The sequence below is a fragment of the Oncorhynchus nerka genome, linkage group LG3 (genome assembly GCF_034236695.1).
Source record: "Oncorhynchus nerka isolate Pitt River linkage group LG3, Oner_Uvic_2.0, whole genome shotgun sequence".
Taxonomy (NCBI): Eukaryota; Metazoa; Chordata; class Actinopteri; order Salmoniformes; family Salmonidae; genus Oncorhynchus; species Oncorhynchus nerka.
In genome coordinates, this window is record NC_088398.1 from 18,858,254 (window position 1) to 18,880,802 (window position 22,549).

The 22,549-nt window shown below is 46.4% G+C and overlaps 2 protein-coding genes across 2 annotated transcripts in view; both read right to left on the minus strand.

Moving 5' to 3' along the window:
- LOC115103598 (SH3 domain-binding protein 5-like) overlaps positions 1 to 13,044 on the minus strand; it is a 36,649-nt gene extending 23,605 nt beyond the window's left edge. The window contains exons 1-2 of the mRNA XM_029624440.2: positions 12,721 to 13,044; positions 12,064 to 12,126 (exon numbers count right to left, since the gene is read on the minus strand). Of these exons, the coding sequence (XP_029480300.2) occupies positions 12,064 to 12,126; positions 12,721 to 12,798 (141 nt within the window). The 5' untranslated portion in view covers positions 12,799 to 13,044. The remainder of the gene's footprint in view (positions 1 to 12,063; positions 12,127 to 12,720) is intronic.
- Positions 13,045 to 19,083: 6,039 nt separating this feature from the next.
- LOC115103613 (tRNA N(3)-methylcytidine methyltransferase METTL6-like) lies at positions 19,084 to 22,415 on the minus strand. The gene is made up of 5 exons (XM_029624458.2): positions 21,753 to 22,415; positions 21,532 to 21,666; positions 21,271 to 21,441; positions 21,038 to 21,179; positions 19,084 to 20,176 (listed from the first exon to the last, which is right to left on the minus strand). Exons 1-5 carry the CDS (start codon positions 22,053 to 22,055, stop codon positions 20,022 to 20,024), a joined length of 906 nt encoding a protein of 301 aa, XP_029480318.1. The 5' UTR covers positions 22,056 to 22,415; the 3' UTR covers positions 19,084 to 20,021.
- Positions 22,416 to 22,549: the final 134 nt, after the last annotated feature.

Sequence of the window (22,549 nt, forward strand, 5' to 3'; positions counted from 1 at the left end):
GGGATTTTATGTAAAGAGACTATAAATAAATCTGCACCAGTGTTCTGGACTAAGATATCCTTCCTGTTACCGGTTCAAATCTGAGGGATGGAAGGCCAATTGTGAGAACATGGCAGGGACACACACTTCCTGTGACATCATCCTGCAACAAGCTGGCATCTGAGGACAAACACCATAGCCCCTGAACCCTAGCCCCTAAACCCTAGCCCCTAAACCTTAGCCCCTAAACCCTAGCCCCTAAACCCTAACCCCTGAACCATAGCCCCTGAACCATAGCTCCTTCCCATTCAGTGTGTATGACGATCAAGGAACCAAATACAGAGATGGCTCCACCACCGCTGTTTGCCATTTGCTCAATAGAGAAAATTTAGAGGATGGGTCCCCCCTTTCTCCATCTCTCCTCATAATGCATTTCCTCCCCCACTCTAATCCATCCCTTTTTCTGTTCTCATTTCCACCATCTCCCTCTTTTTCTCCTCTAGCTGATACAGCAGAGGTTACAGTACAGTGCAGTCTCTCTGTGCCTCACACCTCAGAGGTTACAGTACAGTCTCTCTGTCCCTCACACCTCAGAGGTTACAGTGCAGTCTCTCTGTGCCTCACACCTCAGAGGTTACAGTACAGTCTCTCTGTCCCTCACACCTCAGAGGTTACAGTACAGTCTCTCTGTTCCTCACACCTCAGAGGTTACAGTACAGTCTCTCTGTCCCTCACACCTCAGAGGTTACAGTACAGTCTCTCTGTCTCTCACACCTCAGAGGTTACAGTACAGTCTCTCTGTCCCTCACACCTCAGATGTTACATTGCAGTCTCTCACACCTCAGAGGTTACAGTACAGTCTCTCTGTTCCTCACACCTCAGAGGTTACAGTACAGTCTCTCTGTCTCTCACACCTCAGAGGTTACAGTACAGTCTCTCTGTCCCTCACACCTCAGATGTTACAGTGCAGTCTCTCTGTCCCTCACACCTCAGAGGTTACGTTGCAGTATCTCACACCTCAGAGGTTACAGTAGTCTCTCTGTCCCTCACACCTCAGAGGTTACATTGCAGTCTCTCACACCTCAGAGGTTACAGTACAGTCTCTCTGTTCCTCACACCTCAGAGGTTACAGTGCAGTCTCTCTGTGCCTCACACCTCAGAGGTTACAGTACAGTCTCTCTGTCCCTCACACCTCAGAGGTTACAGTAGTCTCTCTGTTCCTCACACCTCAGAGGTTACAGTACAGTCTCTCTGTCCCTCACACCTCAGAGGTTACAGTGCAGTCTCTCACACCTCAGAGGTTACATTGCAGTCTCTCACACCTCAGAGCTTACAGTACAGTGCAGTCTCTCTGTCTCTCACAACTCAGAGGTTACAGTACAGTGCAGTCTCTATGTCTCTCACACCAGAGGTTACAGTGCAGGCTCTCTGTCTCTCACACCTCAGATGTTACAGTGCAGTCTCTCTGTCCCTCACACCTCAGAGGTTACAGTACAGTGCAGTCTCTCTGTCTCTCACACCAGAGGTTACAGTGCAGCCTCTCTGTCCCTCACACCTCAGAGGTCACAGTACAGTGCAGTCTCTCTGTCTCTCACACCAGAGGTTACAGTACAGTGCAGTCTCTCTGTCTCTCACACCAGAGGTTACAGTGCAGCCTCTCTGTCTCTCACACCTCAGATGTTACAGTGCAGTCTCTCCGTCCCTCACACTTCAGAGGTTACAGTACAGTCCCTCACACCTCAGAGGTTACAGTACAGTGCAGTGTCTCGGTCCCTCACACCTCATAGGTTACAATACAGTGCAGTCTCTCTGTCCCTCACACCTCAGAGGTTACAGTACAGTCTCTCTGTCCCTCACACCTCAGATGTTACAGTGCAGTCTCTCTGTCTCTCACACCTCAGAGGTTACAGTACAGTCTCTCTGTCCCTCACACCTCAGATGTTACAGTGCAGTCTCTCTGTCCCTCACACCTCAGATGTTACAGTGCAGTCTCTCTGTCCCTCACACCTCAGAGGTTACAGTACAGTGCAGTCTCTCTGTCCCTCACACCTCAGAGGTTACATTGCAGTCTCTCACACCTCAGAGGTTACAGTGCAGTCTCTCACACCTCAGAGCTTACAGTACAGTGCAGTCTCTCTATCCCTCACACCTCAGAGGTTACATTGCAGTCTCTCACACCTCAGAGCTTACAGTACAGTGCAGTCTCTCTATCCCTCACACCTCAGAGGTTACAGTACAGTCTCTCTGTCCCTCACACCTCAGAGGTTACAGTACAGTGCAGTGTCTCGGTCCCTCACACCTCATAGGTTACAATACAGTGCAGTCTCTCTGTCCCTCACACCTCAGAGGTTACAGTACAGTGCAGTCTCGCTGTCCCTCACACCTCAGAGGTTACAGTACAGTGCAGTCTCTCTGTCCCTCACACCTCAGAGGTTACATTGCAGTCTCTCACACCTCAGAGGTTACAGTACAGTGCAGTCTCTCTATCCCTCACACCTCAGAGGTTACAGTACAGTCTCTCTGTCCCTCACACCTCAGAGGTTACATTGCAGTCTCTCACACCTCAGAGCTTACAGTACAGTGCAGTCTCTCTATCCCTCACACCTCAGAGGTTACAGTACAGTGCAGTCTCGCTGTCTTTCACACCTCAGAGGTTACAGTACAGTCTCTCTGTCCCTCACACCTCAGATGTTACAGTACAGTCTCTCTGTCCCTCACACCTCAGATGTTACAGTGCAGTCTCTCTGTCCCTCACACCTCAGAGGTTACAGTACAGTGCAGTCTCTCTATCCCTCACACCTCAGAGGTTAGAGTACAGTGCAGTCTCGCTGTCTTTCACACCTCAGAGGTTACAGTGCAGTCTCTCACACCTCAGAGGTTCCATTGCAGTCTCTCACACCTCAGAGCTTACAGTACAGTGCAGTCTCTCTATCCCTCACACCTCAGAGGTTACAGTGCAGTCTCTCTGTCCCTCACACCAGAGGTTACAGTACAGTCTCTCTGTCTCTCACACCTCAGAGGTTACAGTACAGTCTCTCTGTCCCTCACACCTCAGATGTTACAGTGCAGTCTCTCTGTCCCTCACACCTCAGAGGTTACAGTACAGTCTCTCTGTCCCTCACACCTCAGAGGTTACAGTACAGTCTCTCTGTCCCTCACACCTCAGATGTTACAGTGCAGTCTCTCTGTCTCTCACACCTCAGAGGTTACAGTACAGTCTCTCTGTCCCTCACACCTCAGAGGTTACAGTACAGTGCAGTCTCTCTGTCCCTCACACCTCAGATGTTACAGTGCAGTCTCTCTGTCTCTCACACCTCAGAGGTTACAGTACAGTCTCTCTGTCCCTCACACCTCAGATGTTACAGTGCAGTCTCTCTGTCCCTCACACCACAGAGGTTACAGTACAGTATCTCTGTCTCTCACACCTCAGAGGTTACAGTACAGTGCAGTCTCTCTGTCCCTCACACCACAGAGGTTACAGTACAGTGCAGTCTCTCTGTCCCTCACACCTCAGATGTTACAGTGCAGTCTCTCTGTCCCTCACACCTCAGAGGTTACAGTACAGTCTCTCTGTCCCTCACACCTCAGATGTTACAGTGCAGTCTCTCTGTCCCTCACACCTCAGAGGTTACAGTACAGTCTCTCTGTCCCTCACACCTCAGAGGTTACAGTGCAGTCCCTCACACCTCAGAGGTTACAGTACAGTACAGTCTCTCTGTCCCTCACACCTCAGAGGTTACATTGCAGTCTCTCACACCTCAGAGCTTACAGTACAGTGCAGTCTCTCTATCCCTCACACCTCAGAGGTTACAGTACAATGCAGTCTCGCTGTCTTTCACACCTCAGAGGTTACAGTGCAGTCTCTCACACCTCAGAGGTTACATTGCAGTCTCTCCCACCTCAGAGGTTACAGTACAGTGCAGTCTCTCTATCCCTCACACCTCAGAGGTTACAGTGCAGTCTCTCTGTCCCTCACACCTCAGAGGTTACAGTACAGTGCAGTCTCTCTGTCTCTCACACCAGAGGTTACAGTACAGTGCAGTCTCTCTGTCTCTCACACTAGAGGTTACAGTGCAGCCTCTCTGTCTCTCACACCTCAGATGTTACAGTGCAGTCTCTCCGTCCCTCACACCTCAGATGTTACAGTACAGTCTCTCACACCTCAGAGGTTACAGTACAGTCTCTCTGTCCCTCACACCTCAGAGGTTACATTACAGTGCAGTGTCTCGGTCCCTCACACCTCATAGGTTACAATACAGTGCAGTCTCTCTGTCCCTCACACCTCAGAGGTTACAGTGCAGTCTCTCTGTCTCTCACACCTCAGAGGTTACAGTACAGTGCAGTCTCTCTGTCCCTCACACCTCAGAGGTTACAGTACAGTCTCTCATACCTCAGAGGTTACAGTGCAGTCTCTCTGTCTCTCACACCTCAGAGGTTACAGTACAGTCTCTCTGTCTCTCACACCTCAGAGGTTACAGTACAGTCTCTCTGTCCCTCACACCTCAGAGGTTACATTGCAGTCTCTCACACCTCAGAGCTTACAGTACAGTGCAGTCTCTATGTCTCTCACACCAGAGGTTACAGTGCAGGCTCTCTGTCTCTCACACCTCAGATGTTACAGTGCAGTCTCTCTGTCCCTCACACCTCAGAGGTTACAGTACAGTGCAGTCTCTCACACCAGAGGTTACAGTGCAGCCTCTCTGTCCCTCACACCTCAGAGGTCACAGTACAGTGCAGTCTCTCTGTCTCTCACACCAGAGGTTACAGTGCAGGCTCTCTGTCTCTCACACCTCAGATGTTACAGTGCAGTCTCTCTGTCCCTCACACCTCAGAGGTTACAGTACAGTCTCTCACACCAGAGGTTACAGTGCAGCCTCTCTGTCTCTCACACCTCAGATGTTACAGTGCAGTCTCTCCGTCCCTCACACCTCAGATGTTACAGTGCAGTCTCTCCGTCCCTCACACCTCAGAGGTTACAGTACAGTGCAGTCTCTCTGTCCCTCACACTTCAGAGGTTACAGTACAGTCTCTCTGTCCCTCACACCTCAGAGGTTACAGTACAGTGCAGTGTCTCGGTCCCTCACACCTCATAGGTTACAATACAGTGCAGTCTCTCTGTCCCTCACACCTCAGATGTTACAGTGCAGTCTCTCTGTCCCTCACACCTCAGAGGTTACAGTACAGTCTCTCTGTCCCTCACACCTCAGATGTTACAGTACAGTCTCTCCGTCCCTCACACCTCAGAGGTTACAGTACAGTGCAGTCTCTCTGTCCCTCACACTTCAGAGGGTTACAGTACAGTCTCTCACACCTCAGAGGTTACAGTACAGTCTCTCCGTCCCTCACACCTCAGAGGTTACAGTACAGTGCAGTCTCTCTGTCCCTCACACTTCAGAGGTTACAGTACAGTCTCTCTGTCCCTCACACCTCAGAGGTTACAGTACAGTGCAGTGTCTCGGTCCCTCACACCTCATAGGTTACAATACAGTGCAGTCTCTCTGTCCCTCACACCTCAGATGTTACAGTGCAGTCTCTCTGTCCCTCACACCTCAGAGGTTACAGTACAGTCTCTCTGTCCCTCACACCTCAGATGTTACAGTACAGTCTCTCTGTCTCTCACACCTCAGAGGTTACAGTGCAGTCTCTCTGTCCCTCACACCTCAGATGTTACAGTGCAGTCTCTCTGTCCCTCACACCACAGAGGTTACAGTACAGTATCTCTGTCTCTCACACCTCAGAGGTTACAGTACAGTGCAGTCTCTCTGTCCCTCACACCACAGAGGTTACAGTACAGTGCAGTCTCTCTGTCCCTCACACCTCAGAGGTTACAGTACAGTGCAGTCTCTATGTCTCTCACACCAGAGGTTACAGTGCAGGCTCTCTGTCTCTCACACCTCAGATGTTACAGTGCAGTCTCTCTGTCCCTCACACCTCAGAGGTTACAGTACAGTGCAGTCTCTCACACCAGAGGTTACAGTGCAGCCTCTCTGTCCCTCACACCTCAGAGGTCACAGTACAGTGCAGTCTCTCTGTCTCTCACACCAGAGGTTACAGTACAGTGCAGTCTCTCTGTCTCTCACACCAGAGGTTTACAGTGCACCTCAGATGTTACTCTGTCTCCCTCACACCTCAGATGTTACAGTGCAGTCTCTCCGTCCCTCACACCTCAGATGTTACAGTGCAGTCACACTTCTACCAGTCCTCACACCTCAGAGGTTACAGTACAGTCCCTCACACCTCAGAGGCAGTCTCTCTCTGTCCCTCACACCTCAGATGTTACAGTGCAGTCTCTCTGTCTCTCACACCTCAGAGGTTACAGTGCAGTCTCTCTGTCCCTCACACCTCAGATGTTACAGTGCAGTCTCTCTGTCCCTCACACCACAGAGGTTACAGTACAGTATCTCTGTCTCTCACACCTCAGAGGTTACAGTACAGTGCAGTCTCTCTGTCCCTCACACCACAGAGGTTACAGTACAGTGCAGTCTCTCTGTCCCTCACACCTCAGAGGTTACAGTGCAGTATCTCTGTCTCTCACACCTCAGAGGTTACAGTACAGTGCAGTCTCTCTGTCCCTCACACCTCAGAGGTTACAGTACAGTCTCTCTGTCCCTCACACCTCAGATGTTACAGTGCAGTCTCTCTGTCCCTCACACCTCAGAGGTTACAGTACAGTCTCTCTGTCCCTCACACCTCAGATGTTACAGTGCAGTCTCTCGGTCTCTCACACCTCAGAGGTTACAGTACAGTCTCTCTGTCCCTCACACCTCAGATGTTACAGTGCAGTCTCTCTGTCCCTCACACCTCAGAGGTTACATTGCAGTCTTTCACACCTCAGAGGTTATGTTGCAGTATCTCACACCTCAGAGGTTACAGTGCAGTCTCTCTGTCCCTCACACTTCAGAGGTTACAGTACAGTCTCTCTGTCCCTCACACCTCAGAGGTTACAGTACAGTGCAGTGTCTCGGTCCCTCACACCTCAGAGGTTACAGTGCAGTCTCTCACACCTCAGAGGTTACAGTGCAGTCCCTCACACCTCAGAGGTTACAGTACAGTACAGTCTCTCTGTCCCTCACACCTCAGAGGTTACATTGCAGTCTCTCACACCTCAGAGCTTACAGTACAGTGCAGTCTCTCTATCCCTCACACCTCAGAGGTTACAGTACAGTGCAGTCTCTCTATCCCTCACACCTCAGAGGTTACAGTGCAGTCTCTCTGTCCCTCATACCTCAGAGGTTACAGTACAGTGCAGTCTCTCTGTCTCTCACACCAGAGGTTACAGTGCAGCCTCTCTGTCTCTCACACCTCAGAGGTCACAGTACAGTGCAGTCTCTCTGTCTCTCACACCAGAGGTTACAGTACAGTGCAGTCTCTCTGTCTCTCACACCAGAGGTTACAGTGCAGCCTCTCTGTCTCTCACACCTCAGATGTTACAGTGCAGTCTCTCCGTCCCTCACACCTCAGATGTTACAGTACAGTCTCTCACACCTCAGAGGTTACAGTACAGTCTCTCTGTCCCTCACACCTCAGAGGTTACAGTACAGTATCTCTGTCTCTCACACCACAGAGGTTACAGTGCAGTCTCTCTGTCTCTCACACCTCAGAGGTTACAGTACAGTGCAGTCTCTCTGTCCCTCACACCTCAGAGGTTACAGTACAGTCTCTCTGTCTCTCATACCTCAGAGGTTACAGTGCAGTCTCTCTGTCTCTCACACCTCAGAGGTTACAGTGCAGTCTCTCTGTCTCTCACACCTCAGAGGTTACAGTGCAGTCTCTCTGTCTCTCACACCTCAGAGGTTACAGTGCAGTCTCTCTGTCTCTCACACCTCAGAGGTTACAGTACAGTCTCTCTGTCTCTCACACCTCAGAGGTTACAGTACAGTCTCTCTGTCCCTCACACCTCAGAGGTTACATTGCAGTCTCTCACACCTCAGAGCTTACAGTACAGTGCAGTCTCTCTATCCCTCACACCTCAGAGGTTACAGTACAGTGCAGTCTCTATGTCTCTCACACCAGAGGTTACAGTGCAGGCTCTCTGTCTCTCACACCTCAGATGTTACAGTGCAGTCTCTCTGTCCCTCACACCTCAGAGGTTACAGTACAGTGCAGTCTCTCACACCAGAGGTTACAGTGCAGCCTCTCTGTCCCTCACACCTCAGAGGTCACAGTACAGTGCAGTCTCTCTGTCTCTCACACCAGAGGTTACAGTACAGTGCAGTCTCTCTGTCTCTCACACCAGAGGTTACAGTGCAGCCTCTCTGTCTCTCACACCTCAGATGTTACAGTGCAGTATCTCCGTCCCTCACACCTCAGATGTTACAGTGCAGTCTCTCCGTCCCTCACACCTCAGAGGTTACAGTACAGTGCAGTCTCTCTGTCCCTCACACTTCAGAGGTTACAGTACAGTCTCTCACACCTCAGAGGTTACAGTACAGTCTCTCCGTCCCTCACACCTCAGAGGTTACAGTACAGTGCAGGCTCTCTGTCCCTCACACTTCAGAGGTTACAGTACAGTCTCTCTGTCCCTCACACCTCAGAGGTTACAGTACAGTGCAGTGTCTCGGTCCCTCACACCTCATAGGTTACAATACAGTGCAGTCTCTCTGTCCCTCACACCTCAGATGTTACAGTGCAGTCTCTCTGTCCCTCACACCTCAGAGGTTACAGTACAGTCTCTCTGTCCCTCACACCTCAGATGTTACAGTATAGTCTCTCTGTCTCTCACACCTCAGAGGTTACAGTACAGTCTCTCTGTCCCTCACACCTCAGATGTTACAGTGCAGTCTCTCTGTCTCTCACACCTCAGAGGTTACATTGCAGTCTCTCACACCTCAGAGCTTACAGTACAGTGCAGTCTCTCTATCCCTCACACCTCAGAGGTTACAGTACAGTGCAGTCTCTCTGTCCCTCACACCTCAGAGGTTACAGTACAGTCTCTCTGTCCCTCACACCTCAGATGTTACAGTGCAGTCTCTCTGTCCCTCACACCTCAGATGTTACAGTGCAGTCTCTCTGTCCCTCACACCTCAGAGGTTACATTGCAGTCTCTCACACCTCAGAGGTTACAGTGCAGTCTCTCACACCTCAGAGGTTACAGTACAGTGCAGTCTCTCTATCCCTCACACCTCAGAGGTTACATTGCAGTCTCTCACACCTCAGAGGTTACAGTACAGTGCAGTCTCTCTATCCCTCACACCTCAGAGGTTACAGTACAGTCTCTCTGTCCCTCACACCTCAGAGGTTACAGTACAGTGCAGTGTCTCGGTCCCTCACACCTCATAGGTTACAATACAGTGCAGTCTCTCTGTCCCTCACACCTCAGAGGTTACAGTACAGTGCAGTCTCGCTGTCCCTCACACCTCAGAGGTTACAGTACAGTATCTCTGTCTCTCACACCACAGAGGTTACAGTACAGTATCTCTGTCTCTCACACCTCAGAGGTTACAGTGTAGTCTCTCTGTCCCTCACACCTCAGAGGTTACAGTGCAGTCTCTCTGTCCCTCACACCACATAGGTTACAGTACAGTATCTCTGTCTCTCACACCTCAGAGGTTACAGTACAGTGCAGTCTCTCTGTCCCTCACACCACAGAGGTTACAGTACAGTGCAGTCTCTCTGTCCCTCACACCTCAGAGGTTACAGTGCAGTATCTCTGTCTCTCACACCTCAGAGGTTACATTGCAGTCTCTCACACCTCAGAGGTTACAGTGCAGTCTCTCACACCTCAGAGGTTACAGTACAGTGCAGTCTCTCTATCCCTCACACCTCAGAGGTTACAGTACAGTCTCTCTGTCCCTCACACCTCAGAGGTTACATTGCAGTCTCTCACACCTCAGAGGTTACAGTGCAGTCTCTCACACCTCAGAGGTTACAGTACAGTGCAGTCTCTCTATCCCTCACACCTCAGAGGTTACAGTGCAGTCTCTCTGTCCCTCACACCTCAGAGGTTACAGTACAGTGCAGTCTCTCTGTCTCTCACACCAGAGGTTACAGTGCAGCCTCTCTGTCTCTCACACCTCAGATGTTACAGTGCAGTCTCTCTGTCCCTCACACCTCAGAGGTCACAGTACAGTGCAGTCTCTCTGTCTCTCACACCAGAGGTTACAGTACAGTGCAGTCTCTCTGTCTCTCACACCAGAGGTTACAGTGCAGCCTCTCTGTCTCTCACACCTCAGATGTTACAGTGCAGTCTCTCCGTCCCTCACACCTCAGATGTTACAGTACAGTCTCTCACACCTCAGAGGTTACAGTACAGTCTCTCTGTCCCTCACACCTCAGAGGTTACAGTACAGTGCAGTGTCTCGGTCCCTCACACCTCATAGGTTACAATACAGTGCAGTCTCTCTGTCCCTCACACCTCAGAGGTTACAGTACAGTATCTCTGTCTCTCACACCACAGAGGTTACAGTGCAGTCTCTCTGTCTCTCACACCTCAGAGGTTACAGTGCAGTCTCTCTGTCTCTCAAACCTCAGAGGTTACAGTACAGTGCAGTCTCTCTGTCCCTCACACCTCAGAGGTTACAGTACAGTCTCTCTGTCTCTCACACCTCAGAGGTTACAGTGCAGTCTCTCTGTCTCTCACACCTCAGAGGTTACAGTGCAGTCTCTCACACCTCAGAGGTTACAGTACAGTCTCTCTGTCTCTCACACCTCAGATGTTACAGTGCAGTCTCTCTGTCTCTCACACCTCAGGGTCGAGCAGAGCTTTGCTTTTGTGACGCATTGCATTTCCTCTGTCACAGCCTCCTTATACACTGAACACCATGTCAAACACACAGTTGTAAAGCTAAAAATATTTGAATTCAATCCAAACCATTTGTGTAACTGTATTGCCCTTTACCCAGATACATATTTTTCCACTTGGATGGTGATATTGATATTAATGAAAGGTCTCTGAATTCAACAAAAAATGATCAGATGTTATGGAACTCTGGCCATTGTTCTGCATTTCCCCTTGTCACAAAAGCTGTCACACGTGCTCCTTGACAAGATCAATACAAACCCTACAGGCAATAGTCCATTACCAGGGCATGATGACAGGCCTACATCCACTGGGCTCTGCTCCTGGCGATCCTCATCACTCCATCAACACCAGAAGCTCTGCCAAATCTTCACTGAGCAGTAGTTAAGATTTCTTCCTTTTATATTTTGTGATTTTTTTAGGGGGGGCTGCGGCACCCTCAGCACCCCTACTTCCCTCGGGTATGTACTTGAGAAATGGTGAATCAGTACATCTGTTTGTTTATCCCCTTTGAAGTCAAATGCATTAAAAAAAGTTGGACATTATTCCTTGCTCTCTCAGAAAAGAAACATACTGGATATTATTTTGTTTGTGTTTTCGTGTGTTTTTAAAAAATCTGTTATTTTGAGACATTCATTTTGTTTACAGATCGGAGGAGCCATTGGTAAAGACTCAAGTCCATGTCAAATAGACACACTTCACCGATTGGCGCACCGTTTACTCCAACGGCAGACAGCTTTGCATTGAGACCACATCAAACTGGGTCTACACATAAACAGATTTGACCATGATCCGCTGACTCAACAACAACAACACAGAGGGGGTATATCTGAACTCGAAAAACAACTAAGTATTCGACAAGAACTCATTGAACCTCAAGATCAATGGAAACATTGTACAAGTTCTTTAAGCTTTATGCTGATCAAGTCGGTGAGGGTCCAGTACCATTAGAAATGACAGGTATTTTATAGACTGAATGCCTTTGACCCAAACGGATGTCCTAAAGAGACGGTCTACTGTAATACAGTTCCAAAACTGTATTATGAATGACAGAACTGTGTGCTACTATTTTACTGACATTTAACAGCATCCAAAGATCATCATTCTGCAACATAAACCACCTCAATGACCAGAACGAATCATCTTTCATATGCAGAGGTCAATGTCTAATGGTTGAAAGGAATTCTTTGATAGGGGGTCAGCTTGTAATTGTCAATCAGTGTCAGTCATGTGGTGCACTTTGGAGGGAACATGTATGTTAAACTTGAAAGTGTGTGTGTGTGTGTGTGTGTGTGTGTGTGTGTGTGTGTGTGTGTGTGTGTGTGTGTGTGTGTGTACGGTCTTACCTCTAGTTGTGTCTCACATCTGTTGATGTCATCTGTGGACTGGTTGAGTTTCTCCAGTTCTCCCTGTAAGAAAGAGAGCATAGGACAATATTGAGCAACACCAAGAGAAAGGAATGTACAGTATCTGGGAAGTCTGCAACATCTGGAATGTGTTACACTAGGCTGAAATACTAGACTGGACAATAGAAGTTAGTCAGAGTGATGGTTTGAACGAACACAAGGATCAGCTACTATCTTGATTTATGGATATATTAAATACACATAGCTTTTATGTTATTTTTCAACCAATGAATAGTCTAATACACAGCAGAGGGTAGATTCAGATGAACATGCTATTTGAGTGTCAGGCCTTTACTCCCATGCATTCTATTAAATCAAAAACAAGTTTGGCTAAAACATAAGACAATCAGAAACATAACCAGTAGGCCTACATAGCAACTAAGTCAGGTACAATACTGACCTTTTGTTCAAGGTAGACAGACACTCTTGATAAATCAATACATGAAAAACTCTTTTTTTTTTAAATACCCCAAATCAGATAAGACTTTCTGCCTGGGATAATACATACTCTTAAGATGTGCACTGCATCAAATGTAGTTAAATTAATTAATTAGTTATTCTCAATTGAAACAAAGAGCAATTGTTATTATAACGTACCTGAATTCTAGGGTCCACCTCCTCTTCTTCATATTCCGAATCTTCATCAGACCTATTTTCTTTCTCCAAATGGTCCATTCTGGATGATAACGCAGACTGACTGTGTGCTGTCGGAGCGAACAAAGCCAATTTCCAAGAGACTCTCTAACCGCGTGACAGGAGTTTCACGAACACGCTCAATCACACTGCAACGTTAGCGATGATAAAAACGACGTTTGAAATATTTATATCTATATCAAAGCGCTATACAGGTCATTGAAAGACAAAAGAGTGATAATCGTCTTGTATGTTAATTGACATAGCAGCACTCTGTCTGCGTCCAATACCGAGCCACTGAGGAAGTGATGATGAAATGACTTTTATATACAGCGTAACGTTACGCCCCTTCTGCTGTCCAACCCGATGCATTTATAGATGTATGTACCATCAGAGACGACTTACTGTGTGGTAAAACAGTTATAACAAGCTGAATATACAATTTGGGAAACTCAATACCTTTTTATAAATGTATTTAATATATATATTCTTCCCAAAATAGAATGTTACAGATTTCAGATAATAATGAATGAAATTGGTATTTAATGAATACCCTTAGATATTCATTGCCCCTACATTCCACATAGACCAGTTAGCCATACCCAACCAGATACCCTCTTTGTATTAGCCAACTCCAAAATACCAGATACTCTCTTCATCCTATATTCTATATTATACTCACCAATCATGTTAGACAGGACTCATCTGGGATGTTGTATATCTGAGTGGAACTGTCCCCTTTCTTCATGGACATGTTTGACCTAAATCTTTTTCATTCTCACTTTCTCTCAATCTAAGGTAATGGAATGCCCAGTATGTCAATGTAATGTGTAGGTGGTAATGTTAGAAAGAGTTTGTGAAGTGATAGAGGCTTTGAATGACACCTATCAGTGCAATTGCTTGACATTAGAACATAAGGCTCGGTTACCATTCAACTACCATTAGAATGCTGGATTTACAGTTATTTTACTGCAGTGCACTATGATGACAGGACAGACCTATCAATGTTACTGAGCTCATACAATCTAATCTTCCATTAGGTTCACGTCTTGTTATCTGTGTTTGTCCCATCCTGATTCAGACACCATGTGACCCAGATATACTTAATATGGGTCGATAGGCAAATAGCACCCATTCACATCATCAGTGAAGGACCCTTATCCTGACACAGTTCTGTTCAACAGCCCGTTTTGTTCATTAACCTCAGCATATAAGAGGTCCTTATCGGTGCTGCTGTGCGTGATTAGACAGCCGTGGATAGTAAGGTGACAGTACGTAAGTACAGGGTACTCAGACACGGTGCTGCCTTTAGCGCTGTTCCCATAGCTAGGACAGGAGGATAGCATCTCTGCAGTGTGGGACTACATCCAGGTATTACACCCTCTTTTTCTCCCACACACACAAACACACACCTCTTGGACCTGTATTCACACAGGTACAGTCAACACAAACACACACCTCTTGGACCTGTATTCACACAGGTACAGTCAACACAAACACACACCTCTTGGACCTGTATTCACACAGGTACAGTCAACACAAACACACACCTCTTGGACCTGTATTCACACAGGTACAGTCAACACAAACACACACCTCTTGGACCTGTATTCACACAGGTACAGTCAACACAAACACACACCTCTTGGACCTGTATTCACACAGGTACAGTCAACACAAACACACACCTCTTGGACCTGTATTCACACAGATACAGTCAACACAAACACAGGTGCTTACTTGCTCCTTCTTTCACTCTCTCTTTTTCTCTCCCTCTGTCATACCCACATCCAGACACCCTTGTTTTCATTCCCCATGCCCATCAGAGGGGAAAAGAGAGAAGCAGAGGATGGCTGGCAGGCAGGCAGACGGGCAGATTGAGGGGGGTGATTGTTTTGACAGTTATTTAACTCAGACTGTCTGGCTGCTCACCTTAAAGCCATCGGACAGAGCAGCTAGAACGGGCCTGTTAGAACTCCAGTTCACTGACAGTGTTAATAACGAGACACGACGACGGGAGGAAGCAGATCAACCACTTTTTCCACAGCGCTCCAATCTGATTGGGTCGTGTCCCGTTTGGAAAACCGTCTTGGAATACATCCGCTACCCATTCACCGACAGAGAATAACATGCCTCATTTAGGAGGATCGCATATATTGTATACAGCCCAGTAGGATGGCAGTGATCAGGCGGGGAGTGGGAGTATGCAGTATATCAAGAACCAATGTGAAATCAGGATTAGTATTTCAATACGCATTCATAACAGCATAGCCTACAGTGTTTCTCCAATACTTATTTAAACCATAAGCCCCAAAATGCCACATGTAGGACTGTGAACATACACTGCTCAAAAAAATAAAGGGAACACTTAAACAACACAATGTAACTCCAAGTCAATCACACTTCTGTGAAATCAAACTGTCACTTAGGAAGCAACACTGATTGACAATAAATTTCACATGCTGTTGTGCAAATGGAATAGACAACAGGTGGAAATTATAGGCAAGTAGCAAGACACCCCCAATAAAGGAGTGGTTCTGCAGGTGGTGACCACAGACCACTTCTCAGTTCCTATGCTTCCTGGCTGATGTTTTGGTCACTTTTGAATACTGGCGGTGCTTTCACTCTAGTGGTAGCATGATACGGAGTCTACAACCCACACAAGTGGCTCAGGTAGTGCAGCTCATCCAGGATGGTACATCAATGCGAGCTGTGGCAAGAAGGTTTGCTGTGTCTGTCAGCGTAGTGTCCAGAGCATAGAGGCGCTACCAGGAGACAGGCCAGTACATCAGGAGACGTGGAGGAGGCCGTAGGAGGGCAACAACCCAGCAGCAGGACCGCTACCTCCGCCTTTGTGCAAGGAGGAGCAGGAGGAGCACTGCCAGAGCCCTGCAAAATGACCTCCAGCAGGCCACAAATGTGCATGTGTCTGCTCAAACGGTCAGAAACAGACTCCATGAGGGTGGTATGAGGGCCCGACGTCCACAGGTGGGGGTTGTGCTTACAGCCCAACACCGTGCAGGACGTTTGACATTTGCCAGAGAACACCAAGATTGGCAAATTCGCCACTGGCGCCCTGTGCTCTTCACAGAGGAAAGCAGGTTGACACTGAGCACATGTGACAGACGTGACAGAGTCTGGAGACGCCGTGGAGAACGTTCTGCTGCCTGCAACATCCTCCAGCATGACCGGTTTGGCGGTGGGTCAGTCATGGTGTGGGGTGGCATTTCTTTGGGGGGCCGCACAGCCCTCCATGTGTTCGCCAGAGGTAGCCTGACTGCCATTAGGTACCGAGATGAGATCCTCAGACCCCTTGTGAGACCATATGCTGGTGTGGTTGGCCCTGGGTTCCTCCTAATGCAAGACAATGCTAGACCTCATGTGGCTGGAGTGTGTCAGCAGTTCCTGCAAGAGGAAAGCATTGATGCTATGGACTGGCCCGCCCGTTCCCCAGACCTGAATCCAATTGAGCACATCTTGGACATCATGTCTCGCTCCATCCACCAACGCCACGTTGCACCACAGACTGTCCAGGAGTTGGCAGATGCTTTAGTCCAGGTCTGGGAGGAGATCCCTCAGGAGACCATCCGCCACCTCATCAGGAGCATGCCCAGGCATTGTAGGGAGGTCATACAGGCACGTGGAGGCCACACACACTACTGAGCCTCATTTTGACTTGTTTTAAGGACATTACATCAAAGTTGGATCAGCCTGTAGTGTGGCTTTCCACTTTAATTTTGAGTGTGACTCCAAATCCAGACCTCCATGGGTTGATAAATTTGATTTCCATTGATAATTTTTGTGTGATTTTGTTGTCAGCACATTCAACTATGTAAAGAAAAAAGTATTTAATAAGAATATTTCATTCATTCAGATCTAGGATGTGTTATTTTAGTGTTCCCTTTATTTTTTTGAGCAGTGTACATATATATATATTTGAACTTAAATCAATATCATTAAGGAAGGGATCCCTTCCACGGTAATTATACAGGGAACAGTGTACTAGCCTTATCTCACAAGCGTACAGCTTCCCACTTTACATCACCGTAACTACTATCAAAAGCACAAGGTCATCTACAGCAGTCAGCATGTTCTGTCCACCCAAAGGAATTCATCTGAATAACAGGATATGGCAAACCCCTCCAGATATCGAGTACTAGAAGGCTATGACCTCTTCAATGCTCTCTTCCACTTTGTGGAGCAGAGCTGACCTCAGCCTGAGCCTGTGTTTCTACAGGAAGCGCCCTCTCTATAAAGGAAAAGACAGCAATATAAGAGAGGCGGATGTTGGCATGGTCCCATTGAGTAGGGTGGAACGTTCAGAACATTGAGGATAGAGATATGTACTATATTTTATCTCTGAGACACAAGGAACCTTCTGCCCAATTGAATAAGAGAGTGAAAAAGAGAGGGGGCGAGAAATATGAAATCATACCCTGCAATCCCTCCTATCACATTCCTCTTATGCAATATCACACTCGTGGGGGCTCCACCTCACAAAACATTCCAGGTGCATCTATAGCATCTTCATATACAAAGGATCCTAAGAGGCTGATAAGGACCACAGTGCTGTAAATGTTTAGGGGAAAAGTGACAAGTGTTATAGCAGTGAGTGAATGTGGGATACATTAAGAGATCATTATTGGGGGTCGAGACTCACAATAATGATTCCCCTGAACCATCAGTAAGACCCCTCGTCACGCGATAGAAAGACGGGCGCCACTTGTTTATGTGTGTGTGTGTGTGTGTGTGTACAGGACGGATCAGGGTGTGTACCTGTGTCACAAACGTTATAATGGTGACAGGTGATGAGTGATGATGGGGACCTTGAATTGGACTGGGAGCCCCTGTGTACTCCCTCAACGACTCATTGTGTTGCTATAGACTTCCTATTGACAGGATATGGAAATGGTGGGTACTGTGCTTATTCACTATCCACTGGGCACACACTGGTTGAATAAATGTTATTTCCACATCGTTTCAATGAAATTACGTGGAACCAAGGTGGAATAGACGTTGAATTGAGTTCTGTACTCAGTGGGTAGGGTCGGTCTGACATGGAAGATGAATGTCAGTGAAACTCTGCAAAGCCTTTCTCAGACTAATCTCTTGTGGACAGATGTTAAAATGGGCTCCTGAGTGGCGCAGCGGTCTAAGGCACTGCATCTCAGTGCACAAGGTGTCACTACAGTCCCTGGTTCGAATCCAGGCTGAATCACATCCAGCTGTGTTCGGGAGTCCCATAGGGCAGCACACAATTGGGTTTGGCCGGGGTAGGCTGTCATTGTAAATGGCCGGAGTAGGCTGTCATTGTAAATGGCCGGGGTAGGCTGTCATTGTAAATGGCCAGGGTAGGCTGTCATTGTAAATGGCCAGGGTAGGCTGTCATTGTAAATGGCCGGGGTAGGCTGTCATTGTAAATGGCCGGGGTAGGCTGTCATTGTAAATGGCCGGGGTAGGCTGTCATTGTAAATGGCCGGGGTAGGCTGTCATTGTAAATGGCCGGGGTAGGCTGTCATTGTAAATTATAATTTATTCTTAACTGACTTGCCAGGTTACATAAACAAAGTAGATGCAAGACTTTGGTTCTGGGATGTTGAAATGATGGTCAGACCCATTTTAAACAGCAGTGCTTTGTATCAGTAAACCCAGAATTGGCTATAAAAAGCCAGAAGGGAGCTGGCCTTTGAGCCCCAAGTGTCTGGTGGGTTTGTGGCATTTCCCTGAATGTCAGACTCCTCGTGTGCTGTGGATACAGCTGCCCTCCCGTTCCTGATGATGTGAGGAGTGACACGTGTCTCATTTCCCAAAGGTGACATGGCACAAACCCACACAGACCCAGTCCACTGCTGGAAAGGGCAAATGCGTGGTGGGGTCAGTTCCACATGAAAAAATACACACGCACACCTGTAAGGTCTTTGAAAAGGTTACATGTGATTAACAATTTCAGCTTCTTGCTGTTGACTCATCCTACTACAGGGTCAGGGGTCACTTTGTGGTGTCACAGATGGGTGGATTTGGAGGGGAGGGGGGCAGAAAAAAAAGAGGTGGTCTCAAAAACTAATCCAGATGCTTGTTGTTCAGTGCCTAAAGACATAAAATCAGAGGTATTCTCAATTTTAAAATATCAGGATTTGTTACTGTTGTACTAAAACAATTCCTGCCCACTTAAAATCATTAAGGTGCATAATCTCAGACACCAAGAACTCAAATCTAGCATAATTGTGTCAGATATGTTACATTTTTAGAAGTCAACATGGGTTTGTCAACTATGCACATTGTGTATGAATGCTAGGTAAACATGATCAACTGGAAACATTCAACAAATTGAGCAGGATAAAAAATATGAATATTTATTTTGACTAACCAAGGAGCACTTGATGTTACAGATTTTTTTTATACAGATTTTGTTGCCCCCTTGTGGTAAAGAAAATGTATTACATGATTGGAAAAGTTGGCAGCAAAAAAATTGTATTGGAACTTTAACAACTCTGAAACTACACAACCAAACCATTCTCTCTAAGAAATTCTCCATCATATACAGTTTTATCATTGGTGTAAAGTAATTAAGTAAAAATACGTTGAAGTACTACTTAAGCAGTTTTTTGGGGGTATTTGTACTTTATCATTTATATTTTTTACAACTTTTACTTCACTACATTCCTAAAGATTTAAAAAAACTTTTGACTCCCATTTTCCCTGACAATCAAAAGTACTCGTTACATTTTGAATGCTTAGCATGATAGGAACATTGTAAAATGTACGTACTTGTCAAAAAAACACGCAGTCATCACTACTGCCTCTGATCTGGCAGACTTCACTAAACACAAATACTTTGTTTGTTTGTCTGTGTTGGAGTGTGCCCGACTATCAGTAAATAAAACTAATTGTGCTTTCTGGTTTGCTTAATATAAGGAATTGAAAATTATGTATAGTATTTACTTTTACTTTTGATACTTAAGTATATTTTAGCAATTACATTTACTTTTGATTATACTATTTAAAAAAAAACTTTTACTCAAGTAGTATTTTAGTGGGTGACTTTTACTTGAGTCATTTTCTATTAAGGTTTCTTTACTCATGTATGACAATTGGGTCCTTTTTCCACCACTGAGCTCTAATAATAAAAAGGCATAATCAAACAAGCAGCACTTGATCAGCAAGACGGCAGTGTAGGCTTTTGTCCAATGATATCCATTTATATATGAAGGTTTTAGTCCATTTGTGCCTTTGAAGGTTTCAAACATTCGTTGAGGAAAGGGACTTCAGGAGCCCTGTAATTGGTCTGGCCTTCGGAACTTGCTTTGAAGGAACACCCTGGGCACACAAAGCCCCTCCTTCTTATTGACCGTTTCTCGTAGCACGTACTCATTGGTTACACTCTCGAACCCCGCCCCTCTGAACAGGTCTGCTAGGAGCTCTGAAACACAGACATTCAGATTTGGTATTTTATTAGGATCCCTATTGGCTGTTGCAAAAGCAGCAGCTACTCTTCCTGGGGTCCACACAAAACATGACATAATACACAATGACATAATACAGAACATTAATAGACAAGAACAGCTCAAGGACAGAAATACATAAATAAAATTAAAGGCACAAGTAGCCTACATATCAATGCATACACACAAACTATCTATGTCAAATAGGGGAGAGGCGTTGTGCCGTGAGGTGTTGCTTTATCTGTTTTTTGAAACCAGGTTTGCTGTTTATTTGAGCAATATGAGATGGAAGGAAGTTCCATGCAATAAGGGCTCTATATAATACTGTACATTTTCTTGACTTTGTTCTGGATTTGGGGCATAGGAAAAGACCCCTGGTGGCAGCATGTCTGGTGGGATAAGTGTGTGTGTCAGAGCTGTGTGTAAGTTGACTATGCAAACAATTTGGAATTTTCAACACATTAATATTTCTTATAAAAAGAAGAGGTAATGCAGTCAGTCTCTCCTCAACTCTCAGCCAAGAGAGACTGGCCTGCATAGTATTTATATCATCCCTCTGATTACAATGAAGAGCAAGACGTGCCGCTCTGTTCTGGGCTGCAGCTTAACTAGGTCTTTCCTTGCAGCACTGGACCACATGACTGGACAACAATCAAGATTAGACAATAACCATGATTCAAAATGTATAAACAGAGAAAGAGTCCCATAGAAGAGACCAGACCGACTGCTTACTGCTTGTAGGTCATTCGAAAAGACAAAAAAAAAGACAATAAAGAAAGCCAAAAAAGCTAAAATAACTATGAGGGAAAATGTAGGAAAGGAAAGAGGAATGGACTGACCTTTGGAGAAGAAATAAGACCTGGTACCATCCTGTCTGACGTAGAAGTTCTCTCCCAGTTTGTTTCCAGCCTTAAATCTCATCATGGCGTGGTCATACAGACCATAGTCCCTGAACAGAATGATGCCCCCTGGCTTCAGAACCTGACACAGAGAATGTCAATTCAGTCACAAGTTATTTTGAGGGTGTTAAGTGTTTACTGCAGTTTCATCCTTTTCCTCAGCCCTGTCTCACCCTGTAAATGTTGTCCAGAGCCAGCTGCATCTTGTCTGGGTGGATGGCTGAGAGGACGAATATGAGCGTGGCCACATCCACACATCCCACTGGGACGTTACCCCTCAGGTCATCCTTAGTGAGGTCACACTGGAACGCACTGCAGCGCTCAGCACAGTACAGGGAGTGTTGCTGAGGACAAAGAGAAAATGACACTGGATATCAGGGTTGTTTTGTTAAAAGTCCCACTGGCTCTGGGTCATCAGTGGTACATCTTCTTACCTTCACAAACTCCACAGCTCGTGGTGAGAAGTCACAGGCATAGACAAAGATGTTGAGGTCTTCCTCCAGTAGTGGGAAGATGCAGTTCCCAACCCCACAGCCAGCTTCAAGCAGGACCAGCTTCTGGGCTTCAAACTGAGAGAGAAACGTACCATATTGAGAAATTTATTGAGATGCACCCCTAGTTGGAAACCTAACAACTTCCTATGCCATCGTCTTACCTCAAGGCACACTTTCAGTTCTTCAAACTCTCTGGTGGTCCAATGCCTATCCTTGAAAAAGTTTGTTGTGTTCCTTTTGTAAAACAAGTCCCAGTTTTTCTGTGCCTCCTTTTCCAACTTCATCTGCTTGAAGTCAGACACCAAAGTCTGGTCACCTGTCAGTTTCTCCATCTCTTTCTCATTCAAAGTCCTGCCAGTAGATGTTTTGCTTTGGACAGGTGGGGTAAGACATGGCAATCCGTCTTTGGGTTCCTCTCCAGGGAGTACAACATTGGCTGTGTCGTCTTGCTTTGATAGTGCCATAACTTGCACTAGTGTAATTAACGGCAGAAGCTAATAGCAGAACTTCCTTGACATCCTCAAATCTATTATTTCATCAATCCACATGAAATTATCTTGCTAATGTTAATATATGGCACTAACACATTATAGTGATAGATAGACTGTTATTGAAAATGCAGGAAATATTTTCACAAACATTTTTTATGAACGCAAATGTTGCATAAATGTTCTAAGACTTCTCGTGTGGCATGCAGTCTTCTTCATCCGTGTGGGAACAGTGTTTTATTACGATGATTCCGGCCTGTTCATCTCAGTCAGTAAAAACGTTGTACTTATTCGTGTGAGTGAAAACCGTATTATTATACTAATAGCTAATAATACATCGTTACTAATTCTAATGTAGTAAATATGCTGAATATGCTGATTTGTCGGTGTTTATTTTGGGGTCAACCCGATTAGGGTGCTCAGATCCTATCGGTGACATTTCAGCACTGGAACAAACAGGAAAAGGAGTG